The sequence below is a fragment of the Drosophila subpulchrella genome, chromosome X (assembly GCF_014743375.2).
Source record: "Drosophila subpulchrella strain 33 F10 #4 breed RU33 chromosome X, RU_Dsub_v1.1 Primary Assembly, whole genome shotgun sequence".
Lineage (NCBI taxonomy): Eukaryota > Metazoa > Arthropoda > Insecta > Diptera > Drosophilidae > Drosophila > Drosophila subpulchrella.
Window position 1 is genome coordinate 20845930 of NC_050613.1, and position 14761 is coordinate 20860690.

Here is a 14761-nt window from a genome sequence, read left to right on the forward strand (position 1 = left end):
GTTAGGAGGCTCAAAAATTGCACATACACCAAGAACTCTCCGATAGCATTATGTTAGTTTGCAGCGTGACCAGTTTTGTTGTGTTCGTATCGATACTATCGATATCGAAATTGATTTCAGGAGTAGATGTTTTGAAAACATCGATGACATCGATACCTTTAGCATTGCATTACGCATTTGCTACGCGAATTTGAGCCTTTAATTTAAACAATTATTGTGGACTCCAGCCGGTCGTCAGAGTCCCGGTTGCCGCCAACGTAGTTTATTGATTGCATTGGTAATTTAACTGCAGTCAGTATCCGCGATTTGATTGCGCGAGTTTAATTGCCGGCGCGTGTGTGTGTACATCTTCTCTCGATGTGTGTGTGTGTGTGTGCAGTTGCAGCGCTGCAACTTGGGTGTACGTGCGTGTGTGCGTGCAAAACTGCTCCTTTGTTTGCCCATAAAAAAAAACGGCGTCGCCTTTGCTCAGTTGTTGTTGTAGTTGCACCACCCCCTCCCTGCCCGCTACACCCTTTGTTGTTGCATTTGTAGTTGTCATTGTCATTGCCGCCGCTAAAGCTTCTTCTGCCGGCGCTAGGGTGTGTGCTGAAAAAAGGAGAAGGAAAAGGAAAGAGAAAAGCGAGAAAACAGGAACTAGAAAAAGAAAATCCACCCCCACCCCCGCTTCCCAATTAAGTGCACGCAACTAGAAAGTAACACCCGATAATCGGCTGCAATATATGCGAAAAATTACAGGAAGAAAACTCGGAAAAATGTCAATAAATGCATATAAGCAACAACAACAACAACGTGACCAAAAACCAACCACCAGGAGAGCATAAGTGTGTGTGTGTTTAGTGGGCAGTGGGTGAAAACAACAAAAAAGCTAGCCGGCTTGTTTTTAGCCACCCCCAACCAAGCGAAAGAGAGAGAAAAAGGAAGAGGGAGAGTGAAGGATGCAGATGCAGATGAGATGTGCCGCTCCTTTTCGCTCTGCTCTCCCACGCCGCCCGTTAACCGTTAGCAGCTCTCAGCTCTCCTGCAGGTTGCACCTGTTCCCGTCTCGTTCTCACCTTGCAACATCGCCTGTGTGCCGTGTGTTGTATTGCCTTTGATTTTTGCTCGACTCTGCTCGCTGTCTTTTTTCTAAATCACTTGACCCCATTACCTGGTGGCTGGCCAATACCTGCTTGGCCGCCCCCTGCCCCGCCTCCTTTTACCCCCCAGTGGTCATTTGTTTTGCCGCTTTCTAACAAACAGAAAACAGTTGAATTGGCGCATGCTCTCTCTCTCACGGCTTTTACTAACTGCACTTGGGAAATTACAGTGTGGCCTCCTAAAAGTAAATAATAATAAGAGTAGTGAAACGAAAATTTTTTAAAACAATTTTCTCTTACTTTGAGAAAAATGATGCATACAAGTCATTCTTACAACAAAAATGAAAAAACGTCCTTATTTTTTGTTGACTTCATAGAGTGTTTACTGTATTTATCCATAAAGTGGGTTTTGTGCGTAAGTGTGCGTGTGAAGCTCTCCGTGAAATTTATCAAAGGATCGTTAACCCTTAGGAGTGGCATATTAACCCTTACCGCTTGCTGGATCGTATTGTTTGTACACTTGGAAAACCAAAATGAGTCCGAAACAGTGCCAATGAAATACATTTTTTAACCAAATATTTGCATAAAAAAATGGTTGGAGAGGGTTCCAAAAAAAAAAAAGGATCGCTAACCCTTAGGTGTGGCATATTAACCCCCTACTGCCGGATCGCACCATTTTTGCACAGTGTTTTTCCTCGCCTTTCCTGGTGTACAAACAAACATTGGCATACACACACAAACATACGCGGAGTGTGCGAGTGTGTTGGTCTGGCTCATCCGGCTTTAGTGGACACCATTCTTGTCCAGCTTTCTCTTTTCAATAGTCGTATAGTCGCAATAGCAAGTGCATCTCTCTTTTTTATTAAATTTATTTTTTTTTTTTGTTATCGCCTATTGTTGTTTGCCTTATCGGATTCGGATTCGGTGTACGATGAGTCAGGAGCGGCAACAAACCGATAACAAACTGTGGAATGTCCCCCGCGCACCCAAGTGATATCATACTTATAAGGCTATGTTTGCCATTTTCCAGAAACGAAACTGAGAAGCGAAACGACCAGGAGAGTGGAGAGTGGAGTGGTGCGGAGCGGATAGGATAGCAGAGCGAAAGAGAGCGACTGGAGCGGACTAGCAGCGACACTCGACCATACACAATCCACAATCGACACTCTACACTCGACCAGAGAACATCCAGTATCCACCACATCCGCATCGGATCGCCATCACATCGGATCGAAGCCCCCCATCGCAACCAAGTAGCCAGTAACCATGGCCTGGCGATTCAAGGCTTCCAAGTACAAAAATGCCGCACCCATTGTGCCCAAAGCGGAGGCCTGCGTCCGCGAGATCTGCGTGGGCAGCTACCAGACGTACGGGAACAACATTGCCGCCTCCGGCGCCTTCATGGCCTTCAACTGGGAGCACACCGGGTCCAGTGTCGCCGTCCTGCCGCTGGACGACTGCGGCCGGAAGAGCAAGACCATGCCGCTGCTCCACGGGCACACGGACACAGTGACGGACCTCAAGTTCTCGCCGTTCCACGACGGACTGTTGGCCACCGCCTCGCAGGATTGCCTGGTAAGAGATACATATGGGATCACCTCATTCGCATACATCATTAGGATATAGGTCAGGAAGTTTCTGACAAGGTAGTGCATCCATTATTAGAGCTTATACCACCTAGGCCATAAAGCCAACCACTTTCTATATCTCACTCTCTTAAGTACTATTCAGAAATAGTTTAGAAGTGTACAAATATCTTGGATCTATCTTTAGTTTTCATATCGAGGGATTCTAGCATCTTTTTTTTTACAAAACTCTCAGATATAACTTATTTATATTTATATAAATAGATATGAAAGATATAATTTTGATTGGTGAAAGAGCCCACTTTCTAATAATCACTCCGTGATGTCATATATTTTCCAATCGCAGTATTATTCATTTAACTTTTAAATATATATAAATAATATTAATCTTAATATAAAAAACAAAACACATTAATTGGCATTAAACTCCGAATAATCAGACATATAAAATGTAATAAGTCATCACTGTCCCCATGATATTGACATGGTAATGAATATGTCCGTCCGCTTCTGTGAAATTTGCGATTTAATTTCTATATTCCAATAATAAATTACGAATTATTCACAAAATAGCTCACTTTTTCTTTGTTCCTTTATTATACTCACAATAATAATATTGTGAAATTGAAAGTAGTTGTATTCAAAAGAATGAAACTAATTGATAAGTACTAGGAAACAATAATGCTTTATTTATAGCAGCAGCTCAGCCACAAACCCATAAAATACCATTTGATTAGTCAAAAATTTAATAGTATTAAAGTGATTATGACGAACATGATAGAAAATTCCCCCTGCTAATCAACCAACGTTTACTCTATCCGCAGGTTAAGATCTGGCACATACCAGAAAAAGGTCTGGAGCAGTCGCTCTCCGATCCGGAGGCCATTTTCTCACACAAGCAGAGGCGCGTGGAGACAGTGGGCTTCCATCCGACGGCCGATGGCTTGATGTACTCCACAGCCGCCGGCTGCGTGGCTCTCTTTGATCTCAGCACCCAGAAGGAGATCTTCTGTGAGTCAACAGCTTCCCTCTTGCAAATGGTCTTTAAGTAAATGTCCCTTTGTTTCCCGCAGCGAACAATGAGCATCCAGAGGTGATACAGTCGGCCAGTTGGCGCGAGGATGGTTCCGTATTGGCCACAAGTTGCAAGGACAAGTGTGTGCGAATCTTCGATCCCCGAGCCGCCGGTTCCCCCATTCAGTTGACTGCTGAATCGCACCAGAGCATCAAGGATTCAAGGGTTGTGTGGCTGGGCAATCAACAGCGTATCCTTACCACCGGCTTCGACGCCGCCCGACTGCGTCAGGTGATCATCCGTGATGTGCGAAACTTCAACACGCCGGAGAAGACTCTCGAACTGGACTGCTCCACAGGCATACTAATGCCGCTGTTCGATCCCGATACCAATATGCTTTTCCTAGCCGGAAAGGGTGACACAACTATTAACTATTTGGAGATTACGGACAAGGATCCGTATTTAATTGAGGGATTGCGTCACACCGGCGAGCAGACGAAAGGAGCTTGTCTGGTGCCCAAGCGGGCACTCAAGGTCATGGAGGCAGAGGTCAACCGAGTGCTGCAACTGACTTCCAACATGGTCATACCCATCATGTACCAGGTTCCGCGAAAGGTGCGTAATCCCCGAACCTCAATTTAAATGCAAATACTAATTGAACAAGTTCCCAGACATATCGCGATTTTCACGCAGATCTCTATCCGGAGACCACTGGCTACAAGACGGAACTGGTGGCCGGCGAATGGTTGAATGGCGGCAACCAGGCGGTGCCCAAGATGAGCCTAGATCCCGCCAAGCGCGAGCATGGCGATGAGCCAATTATTGTAAGTTATCTTCCCATAAGGGATATGTTTTTTAGATCATGACTGGTAGTGTAAGGTCGTTAAGGGTTAAATCAGTTAGGGCTTTATAGTCAGCATTTCTTGGGTGTTTTGTTTAACCCCCATTTGGCCATCAATGCAGATTCATCGCGGCAACCTAAGCGATTTCGTAAAGAACCTGGAGAATCAGCGGGCAAAGAGTAACACCATCGGTAAACCAATTCCCAGTCAGCCGGCTAAGCGCAACGATAATGAGCACTTTGTAATGCTGAACAAGGGCAATAACTTCGAGGAGAAGAACGGCAATGACAACAGCAGCGAAAGCAACGGCAAGAAGAGCACACCCTCGCAATCCCAGCCAGATGGGGAGTGCAGTGAGCTCATACGTAAATTCGAGGCCAAATACAAGGTGGACACGGAGAAGGAGAAGGCCAATGCCTACGCCCAGTCCCAGGAGGATGACAAGGAGTCACCCACCGAGCAGGAGCACTCGACGGGCAGCAGCGAGGAGGTCTCCTCGTCCGGCGGCCTGGACAACCACTCGGCCAGTGGCAGCCACTCGCCGCCGAAGCCCATGCCGCGCACATCGCGCAACAATTCCCTGCCGGAGGCCAGCGATTCCGCTGGGGAGAGCAGCAGCACCACCACACCACGCCCGAGGCCACGCACCACCGCTGCGTCTGCCTACAAGGTGCCGTCACCATCACACCATACTCCAGCCACTTCTTGTTTGTTTTTGATTTCTTAAGATTTTGTTCACAATAATTTTTGGAGCTCACACGTCGTATTGCTATCATTTTGTAATTAGTTTTGATTTCGTTAAGTTTTCTATTTGCTGAAAGTGAGAACTTGTTGGGCATTGTATTTTATATTGAAACAGAAAAGATGTTCTTTTCTGTTGTTTATTCCTAGAAGTTTACTTGAAATTTGTTTTGTTTCCCCACTTATTATTTGTATACCTCATATCATTGCACTGGTTAATCTACTTGTTTATTTTACTTTTGAGTACAATGTCGCTTGTCGTTCATTTTTCAAGTTTAGATCTTTGGTTTGTGTTTCACTCAGGTAACTTATTATTAATTATTGCCTGATAGTGTTGCTTTTGCCAATAACTAAATCAACAAAAACTCGACATCTACTGAATCATATTTCAGCGATTCACGTTTGTTTTTCTTCAACTGCATATGGTTGGAGGTTTGTTTTGCTTGTGAAACAAGTATGGATTTTGTTTTCAGTTGATAGTTCTATCGTTTTGTTTTCTTTTTGGTACATTTTCAGTTCTTTACGATATCAGTTATAAGCCCAGACTTTTTGTAGTGTGTCTCAATTTTGTATTTTGATTTCGTAAGGGGTACTTATGAGTTTTCATTAAGGTTTATGTTTAAGATATAGTTAACGTCAATGTTTTTATTATTCTGCAGCCACGTTTGGGCCCGAAGCCCTTCTCCAGCACCACAGGTGACGTGTCGTTTGACAAGGTGTTCGCCGTACCCCTGGCACCGGGATCCCATGAGAATATCTCGAACGTGGGCCAGGACAGCGGCGTGGATTTGACACCCGCCCAGGCGCCAAAGCCTGATCTCATTGTGGAAATCGAAATCAAAAGTGAGGAGACTGACTCTCTGAAATGAAGGGACTTTCAGTAATTGCCAACTTTATTCTTCATTGCAGAGAAACACGAAAGGGAGCCTGTCCCGGCGGTGGCCGGAAATGGAGTCCAGAAATCGCTAACCACCTCGGAGCGCCGCAAGGTAAGATCGCACATCGCATGGGGTCTATATAAAATCCACTCCTATTCTACTATAACGTTCTGCTCGCCCTCTCTTACATGCCTCTGCCAACAACAAACAAAATTCGCCTTCTTCTGCCTAACTCACTTTGAAACGATCCCGATAATTTCCAACTAACCCCTAAAAATCAACCTACTCTTCTGTACTTGAACCACTGCCACTTCTGCAACGGGAACTACTGTAGTCCTCGGCTGACGATGATGAATCATCCGACAAGGTCTGCTAAAGGGAAGCCCCACTTGACTATCCTAGCATAAACTAATCTCCTACTTGGTTTTCCATGGCTTCTCTTAGATATTCGAGCAGAGCTCCGAGTCGTCGGAGAACTCGGCTGAGGGCGAGGATCGCACGGATGCGGATCTGCGACGCAGCTGCTCCTCCAGGAGCAGCTTTGCCGAACGGCGGCGCATATACGAGAATCGCTCGAAGAGTCAGGTGGACGAGAAGCCTCAGTCGCCAGTGCCATTGTAAGTGGGACCTTCAATTTGTAGTCGACTTTCAAACTCACCACTATCGTATGTATCTCTCTTAACAACAGACGCCGCGAGCACTCCAAAGTGGAGCCACTGAAGCCCAGCCAACAGCAACAGCAGCAGGGCAACCTTATTGATACCAAGCGCATCTCGGTGCCGGAGGGCAAACTGATGGAGGAGCACCGCCGCGGAAACGGCGCTGGAATCAAGAAGTCCGCCACGGAGGCCGCCTTTAGTGCTGCCAGCACCAAGCGCACCTCCACCGTCTTCGGAAAGGTGTCTAAGTTCCGGCACTTAAAGGGCACTCCCGGCCACAAGTCCACGCACATCGAGAACTTGCGCAACCTGAGCCGCCAGATACCGGGCGAGTGCAATGGCTTCCACGCCAACCAGGAGCGCGTTGCAGTGCCACTTTCTGGACCCGGTGGCAAGATCGCCATCTTTGAGTTGAGCCGACCTGGACGATTGCCCGACGGAGTGATTCCCTCGCTGGTGAACGGCAGCAACATCATGGACTTCCAGTGGGATCCGTTCGATGCCCAGCGTTTGGCCGTGGCCTGCGACGATGGCATCGTGAAGATCTGGCACATTGAAGCCGGCGGATTGAGTGAGCCGACAAACACACCAGCCGGCGAGCTGACCGCTCACCTGGACAAGATCTACTTTATACGCTTCCACCCACTGGCTGCCGATGTTCTGCTAACCGCCAGCTACGATATGACCATCAAGCTGTGGGACTTGCGCACCATGAGTGAGAAGTGTTCGCTGTCGGGGCACACTGATCAGATCTTTGACTTCGCCTGGAGTCCCTGCGGCCGGTTGGGCGCTACCGTGTGCAAGGATGGCAAGATAAGGGTCTACAATCCAAGGAAATCGGAGACTCCCATACGGGAGGGCAACGGACCGGTTGGCACTCGTGGAGCTCGCATCACCTGGGCGCTGGAGGGACACTACATCGTCTGCACTGGCTTTGACAAGTAGGATATTGCAAAATGTGCCAATGAAGTGAAGATGTAACTGAAATTTTTGTACACTTTTCAGGGTTTCGGAGCGACAGATCAGCGTTTACAATGCTCAGAAACTGTCGGCGCCATTGAACACGGCCAGTTTGGATGTGTCGCCGTCGATACTGATTCCCTTCTACGACGAGGATAGTTCCACACTGTTTGTCACGGGCAAGGGCGACTCTACAATCTACTGCTACGAGATCACCGACGAGGAGCCGTACATCTGCCCGCTGTCGCACCATCGTTGCACCTCGCTGCACCAGGGCCTCAGTTTTCTCACCAAGAACCACTGCGACGTGGCCAGCGTGGAGTTCTCGAAGGCCTATCGGCTGACCAATACCACAATTGAGCCCCTGAGTTTCACAGTGCCCCGCATCAAGGTGGGTTGTGGGATGGCTATTGGATATTTTCGTTTCTATTCTGACTGTTTTGGCATTTGCAGAGCGAGCTGTTCCAAGACGATCTGTTCCCACCCACTCGCATCACCTGGAGCGCCACGCTAAGCGCCGAGGACTGGTTTGCCAGCAACGACAAGGCGGCACCCAAGGTCAGCCTTAAGCCAGAGGGCATGGAGACATGTGAGTAATGCGACTCTCTAAGGGATAAGCATAAACTAATCCTATCTCTATTTGCAGTATCTTCCATACAGCAAGTGCCAGCGCAGCCCGTAAAGAAGCCGGATCATGCCCAGTTCGGAGGTCAGAAGTCCGAATACGAGATCAACAAGCAGCAGGAGGTGAGCTCTAGTTAGCCACTTGGTTCACATTTGGTCCAACTATCGAAAATCGCTGCTTACAGATCCAGAAATCAGTGAGCGCGCGCATGGAGTTCACCACCAAACTGGAGCAAGACGACATGGAGGGCGTGGACGAAAACGAGTGGCAGGAGTAGCAGTATATCCAGCGTCTGCGGCGGACATGAACCATGGAAATCAGTTCACAATTTAGCGTTTAACCAATGGTCGTAATTTTTTTTACCAATCTAGACATGACGCGGCATCATGACAACACAGCAAAGTGCTCGACATATATATACACATAGACTTTTGGGCGAGCGTATATAGACAACTCGTAGTTAAGCCGAAAGTAAAACTAACACAGTACCAGTATCCACACTCCAGTACACACACCCTCATCCCTCAGTTCCTCGCTCCTCCGCCATTTACTGCAGTTGCTCAATAATTGCCAAATTACAAATCATAAGCCAGTTTTGTTCGTTTTGTTTAACGTTTATTTTTGTGTGTGTCCTTTTTATATATTTTTTTTTTAATTGTGTGTATTACTTTTTGATATACCTATATGTTTGTTTTTTTGTGTGCTATTTAAGTAGTTAGTCCAAAATTAGTTTAGCCTATTTAGGTGTTTACACTTACGATTAATTTCCTGGGTTCTCCAGTGTCCTTTAGTTTGTGTGGCCATATAGGAAGAAGTGAGGAGAAGGACTCTTAGATGATACTACTTTTACATATACGCCTATGTATTTCCCTCTCAGTTTTTTTCATGTTTGCATGTGAGTGAGTGAGAGTGTGTGTGTCCGTCTGTCCCCCTCGTTCGCATCATTTCACCCCCTTTCTACCAACCCCATCCCATTGAAAACCTTCCGTATAAAGAAAAAACCCGCCCAAATCGAGTAGATGATACCCCCCCAAATGTCTTTTCTAGTCTTTTGCATCACTCGATCCCCCAAAGACCCCCTTTTTCATTCCCCAATCCAAAACAAGATACTAAAACATATAGACTGTAGCCAAGACAAGAGAAAAATGCTGAGATCTACAATCAAGCGAGACAATTTTTGTACTGTATAATGCGTAAATCAAACATACTGCAACAGCCGAATCAAACCGAAAAGACATGCAAATAACTAATAACAATTCCAAAATGTATAACGAAAAGACTTGAACAACGGATGGGTCAGTTGCCCAGCTGCCCATCTCCATCCTCTGAATCCTCCTCCCCCAATCGCTCCCCTACTAACGCAAAAAGAAAGTGGAAAATTTGAATATTAAAAAGGGGAAAGAAAGTAATGTGTTGCCATTGAAACGTACGCGTTTGTAATACGTTTGTGAACGGGAAGGCAATAGAACGTAACTCGAGTAGCATACCCATAGGCAATAACGTTTTGTACTTGCAATAGAATATACATTTACACATATATATATACATGATATATAATATATATTTTGTATACCAATCGTAACTAAAGCAGGCCAAGAACTCGAACTCGTGGCTGAAACGACTGAACTGATCCAACAGGGCGAATACCGTGGCAAATTCAAAATTTAAATCTTTCAAAACAAGAACATGAACAACCACACAACAGACCAACAACCAATTCTCGGGTATCGGGCAATATTGTGCTAGACAAGGTTCTATTATACAGATTATATATACACATACCATACGCATAGTTATAGGCATATAAACGTCGCAAAGCAAAGGTCCCAAGCTAAGGCCCAGGCCCAGCAATTCCAAATCGAAGTCCAAGCTGCATTTAAATCCAAACGCCATGGAACGACTGACAGACAAGTATTCGCTAAACATTCTGATCTGCCCCGCCCTATAAAACCCAGTCCCGACTAGTACTTATGTCCGAGATTATCCCAAAAAAAAAGATGAATTTCAAGAGGTTGGATACGGAATATGGATATGCATTTCTATGATCACAAGGTCCCATGTCCCAGTAAACCCAAACCCGAATCCAAATCCAATTCCCATCCCCCGAAACCGACCGCCCGCAGATATTATGTCATTCTGTATTTATTAGCCATATTCGATTACGATTTTCGAACGTCTCTCTTATTTATATTTATATATATCTATAACAATACCAATATACGAAAATACAACTTCAAGCGATATATAATACGATGATTGATTGATGATTGCTGACTCACAGCGGAAATCAAAGCGATTAAGTGTACGAGTGTAAGCAGAAAGTAGAGAGGATGGATTGAGAAAGTGTAGAAGCAGCAGCAGGAGCAGAATCGGAATCAGAAGCATACACATTATTTATACAATTTATTTTACAGTACGAGTATATCCGATAACCCCCCATCCGATACTCTAGCCCTAAGTTATAATTACAATAATAATAATGAAAGCAAAAATATATTTATATACATAATTCAATAAAAAAAAAACGAATACAAATAAAAAAAGAGTTTTTTCCTAGTTTCCATGGTTTTATTCTGATTCTGAAGTGGGATAACTCGTATTCGGCCACGGAAAGACAAATCCACCTGATTTTGATTTATGTAAATCGTGTCTTTCGTTCGCCAGATATAATAGATTTAGTGTAAACTATCTTAGGCGGATATTCGACGAAAGAGTAGTAATATTGTCGAAATAGGTATGAGGATAAGTCTTGGAAACGATGAGCTTTGATCTCAAGGGGGTGGCCGGGCTAATATGGAACATCTCATATATGTTATATATATATACTATATAATAATATTTATGTAAATTTTTTTGAATCTTAATCTTAGTTTATTAAGTTTTTTGGTTTTATTGTACATTTTTTAGATAACTGGGAATTCATCAGGCCAGTTTTATTTCCAGTTGTAGTTTTTCATCACTTCTGATTTGATTTATGGGAGGAAGAAGTCATGAGCGGGGGTCACTCCTTTTAGTCACTCCGCTAGGCTTTTTACCAAATTAAAGATGATATTTAGGATGCCCATATATGTAACGCTTACTTATCGCCGGCTGCCGGGTTTTCATAGCAAAGGACCTGTTCCCCCATATATTTTATTCTTTCCTATTGCCGGCAGTCGGGTTATCCATAGTATTCTTCTTTGGTGTTGCTGCTAGAGGCGCAGGAATCCTGGAACACGTAAAACTGGCAGCACAGTGACTTTTCTCTGCACAGGACTACCGAGGCTCAGAATCGGCAGTACTACGACTCTACCGGATTCCCATTTCCCAACCACCTAAGCTACTTATAGCCAAGTGCAGGGAAATGGAAATCCCGTACAATCGCAGTACTGCCAATTCAATGGGCCTCAGGACTCCTGTGCAGACAAATGTCACTGTACTGCCAATTTTACGTGTTCCAGGATTCCTGCGCCTCTAGCAGCAACACCAAAGAAGAATACTATGGATAACCCGACTGCCGGCAATCGGAAAGGAATAAATATATGGGGGACCCTTTTCAAATATCTAAAATACGGAGATGGAGCGCCCTTTCGTTCATCCAGGAGCTCAAGGAGGAGTAGGGTTCCTTGCTGCAGAACAGCGATCTGACCAGCGACAGCTGCTCCACCGCCTGCCTGGAGGTGGCAGATCCCGATCCTGATCTTGACCCTGATCCTGATCCCGATCCCTGCTCAACACTCTGGGACGCCACAGTGGCTGGGGCACCACGTCCGCCGCTCCTTTTTCATGTTCCACGAGAACTGCAAGTCAAGCCATAAGATTTAATCCATATCGTCTCGAATAAAATATTAGAATAAATATATTTTAGAACGATATTTGATGCAACGAAAGAACCGATGCTAGTTTAGTATTCGAATAGCCGAAATTTCGAAAGAAAAGGTGCAAGATATCGCGACTGCTTTTTTATTATTAAAAATATTTCTTACTCTGAATTTGTTCTCGCCGCTTATTTTGTTGTGCACGTTCCAAATAATAAATTTTGTGTTTCTGGTTATTACGTTTGAAAACTTTGGGCGAAAATATTATATATTAAAAAAAAAATAAATAATAATAAATATTTTGGATTTTAGAGGGCAGGTCTTACCTCGCCGATTTTCGAGAGACGACTGACTAAACGTTGGAATTTCTTTGGTATTTCAACAATCCAAGTTGACAGTTGTGTCCAAGGCACACTAGATCTTGTAATACTTATGACTCGATTATATGCTTATTACGATTACGATTATATGGTTATTACGTTTGAAAACTTTGGACGAAAATAACATTATATATTAATAATAAATATTTTGGATTTTAGAGAGCAGGTCTTACCTCGCCGATTTTCGAGAGACGACTGACTAAACGTTTGAATTTCTTTAGTATTTCAACAATCCAAGTTGACAGTTGTGTCCAAGGCACACTAGATCTTGTAAAAATACTTATGACTCGATTCTATGCTTATATGATGACAACATTAAGGTCGTTGCTTTTGCAACAAAACCAAAAACATTTAAGTCTTAGGATATATAAAGGAAACCTCGAAAAATAAAGGATATCAGGGCACGTCTAGAGGGAGGGTCATTTTGGACACCAAAATGTAATCGTTAAGTATCAAAAAAAGAACATAAAATATTTCCGTTTTTCATCACTTGCAATGTTGAAATATTTATTTAAGATTTTAAAAAATGTATTTGCTTGCAAAACTTACCAACAATTAGATAAGTGTTCCAACTTTGAAACCTATAATAGTGAGATTTAATTATTAATCAGTTGAAAGAACATTTTATTTACGCGACAAACAAGCGTAAATACGAAAAAGTGATGATATTACTTAAAAAGTATAAGTACCACTTTACTTACCAACTACTAACTCAATTCAATGATCATTTTTTAGGAAGTGCATTGTTCCACGGAAAGGTCCCATTCTCAACCAACCAGACATCTTTCGGTTATTCGTGTGTCAACAGTTCGGTATATCGTCAAGTGAAAACGAAAAATGCAAATAAAAAAAAAGTTTTTTCCTAGATTCCATAACTTAGTTACTTTATCCCGATTTTGAAGTGGGATAACTCGTTACATGTAGTTCCCCAATATTCTACATTTAAATATTAAAGAAAGGCGAAATGAAAATTTTTAAAAATAATTTTTATTTTTGTGTATTTGACATATTTTCTTTTAAAAAATGTGATGTACTTTCAAGTTCAGAAAATTCTCTTAATATTGGTTGTAATTAATTTCTCTCCACAAGGGACACGAAGGTATATAGATGCGAACGATGATGTAGTCGATGTCATTCTCCCTCCACCATTCAGTTTTAGTTATATCAGCCAAATGGTCCAGAAACATTTTGACGAGTACAAATTCAGTTTTCGGTGAGTTGTGGCAGTCCGGCTGGATGATGATATTAACGGAGGTGCGGGCCATTTCTCTGAAGCTGGCCATAAAACCATAGGTATGCCACGATAGCATGGAATACGGAGAGCCCCGCACCCATTATCGCAAGATCCAACAATCTCGAGAGAATGGGTGCGGGACCCCCGTATTCCTGCAGCCAGCTGCAGAGAGAAGGGTCCGCACCTAAGTTAATATCATCCAGTCAGACTGCCATAACTACCCGAAGATTGAATTGGTACTCATGATCTGGACTCTGGCCGAAATAACCAAAGCTGAGTGGTAGAGGGAAAATCGCATCGAGGACATCATCGTTCACATCTGTATGCCATTCGTGTCCTCCGAGGCGAGGCATTCTACAATGCTGCTTAACGAAATTACATTATCGGATCAGCATAGTGCAAGAGGTTATGAACTGCATCCGCCAGCCGGGCATCTTTCCAGTAGAGGAGTCCTACAGCACCATGGCTCTGGTACATGCTGCTGGATGAGGTATTCGCAGGAGGAGAAGTGCTGGGAGACCACTGTACGCACACTTGACTAGAATTCTGGTGAGAAAGTCCGAGCAGCCAGTCGAGAAGTCTCTCTGATGAATAGGAGTGCTTCAGATGCTACAGGCAGGATGTATCCGACACCTTTGTATGTAAGTGGCTAATGCAGACAATTTTTAAATTACTTTACTTTTTCTTTAGATATATTATTATGATTACCTCCTGGAGATCCTAGCCGCCATGCTTCTTCCAGCCTAAGCTTCAGGTTCCTTGCCTCTTTTCTGGCCAATTTCCAGATTCAATACTGCGCACCCACATTAGGGATAGTCATTCGCCACTCAAAAGTCGTCGAGGATAGACCTGCTCTCGAAAACAAAATATTTTAAAAAACCAAATAATAAATTTTGTTTTTCTGGTTATTCCGTTTGTAAACTTTTGGCGGAATGTCTTTCGCCAAAACTTTACAAACGGAATAA

At 43.9% G+C, this 14761-nt stretch overlaps 1 protein-coding gene and 2 long non-coding RNA genes across 7 annotated transcripts; 1 reads left to right on the forward strand and 2 right to left on the reverse strand.

Annotated features, from left to right (window-relative positions):
* The first annotated feature begins 140 nt into the window (after window positions 1-140).
* On the forward strand, window positions 141-9502 carry LOC119556344 (coronin-7). 5 transcript variants are annotated; one of them, XM_037868443.1, is made up of 15 exons: window positions 141-277; window positions 2110-2654; window positions 3490-3676; window positions 3739-4295; window positions 4352-4504; window positions 4644-5192; window positions 5923-6106; window positions 6173-6252; window positions 6476-6508; window positions 6586-6758; window positions 6830-7741; window positions 7806-8151; window positions 8214-8349; window positions 8407-8507; window positions 8570-9502. In XM_037868443.1, exons 2-15 carry the CDS (start codon window positions 2346-2348, stop codon window positions 8660-8662), a joined length of 3813 nt encoding a protein of 1270 aa, XP_037724371.1. In that variant the 5' UTR covers window positions 141-277; window positions 2110-2345; the 3' UTR covers window positions 8663-9502. The 5 variants fall into 5 exon arrangements, with proteins under 5 accessions (XP_037724371.1, XP_037724373.1, XP_037724374.1 ...); XM_037868444.1 differs by having other exon boundaries at window positions 168-291; XM_037868445.1 differs by lacking the exon at window positions 6476-6508.
* Window positions 9503-11859: 2357 nt separating this feature from the next.
* On the reverse strand, window positions 11860-12655 carry LOC119557495. Its single transcript, XR_005220088.1, has 3 exons — window positions 12509-12655; window positions 12351-12431; window positions 11860-12164 (listed from the first exon to the last, which is right to left on the reverse strand). It is a non-coding gene; the product is annotated as an uncharacterized LOC119557495 (long non-coding RNA).
* Window positions 12656-13532: 877 nt separating this feature from the next.
* Window positions 13533-14731, reverse strand: LOC119557274. Its single transcript, XR_005220061.1, has 2 exons — window positions 14505-14731; window positions 13533-14445 (listed from the first exon to the last, which is right to left on the reverse strand). It is a non-coding gene; the product is annotated as an uncharacterized LOC119557274 (long non-coding RNA).
* Window positions 14732-14761: the final 30 nt, after the last annotated feature.

Coding starts and splice junctions, on each gene's coding strand:
- LOC119556344 (XM_037868443.1), top strand. CDS start 2,346: ATGGCCTGGCGATTCAAGGCTTCCAAGTACAAAAATGCCGCACCCATT. Junction 2,655..3,489: donor CCGCCTCGCAGGATTGCCTG/GTAAGAGATACA, acceptor CTCTATCCGCAG/GTTAAGATCTGGCACATACC. Junction 8,508..8,569: donor AGATCAACAAGCAGCAGGAG/GTGAGCTCTAGT, acceptor CGCTGCTTACAG/ATCCAGAAATCAGTGAGCGC.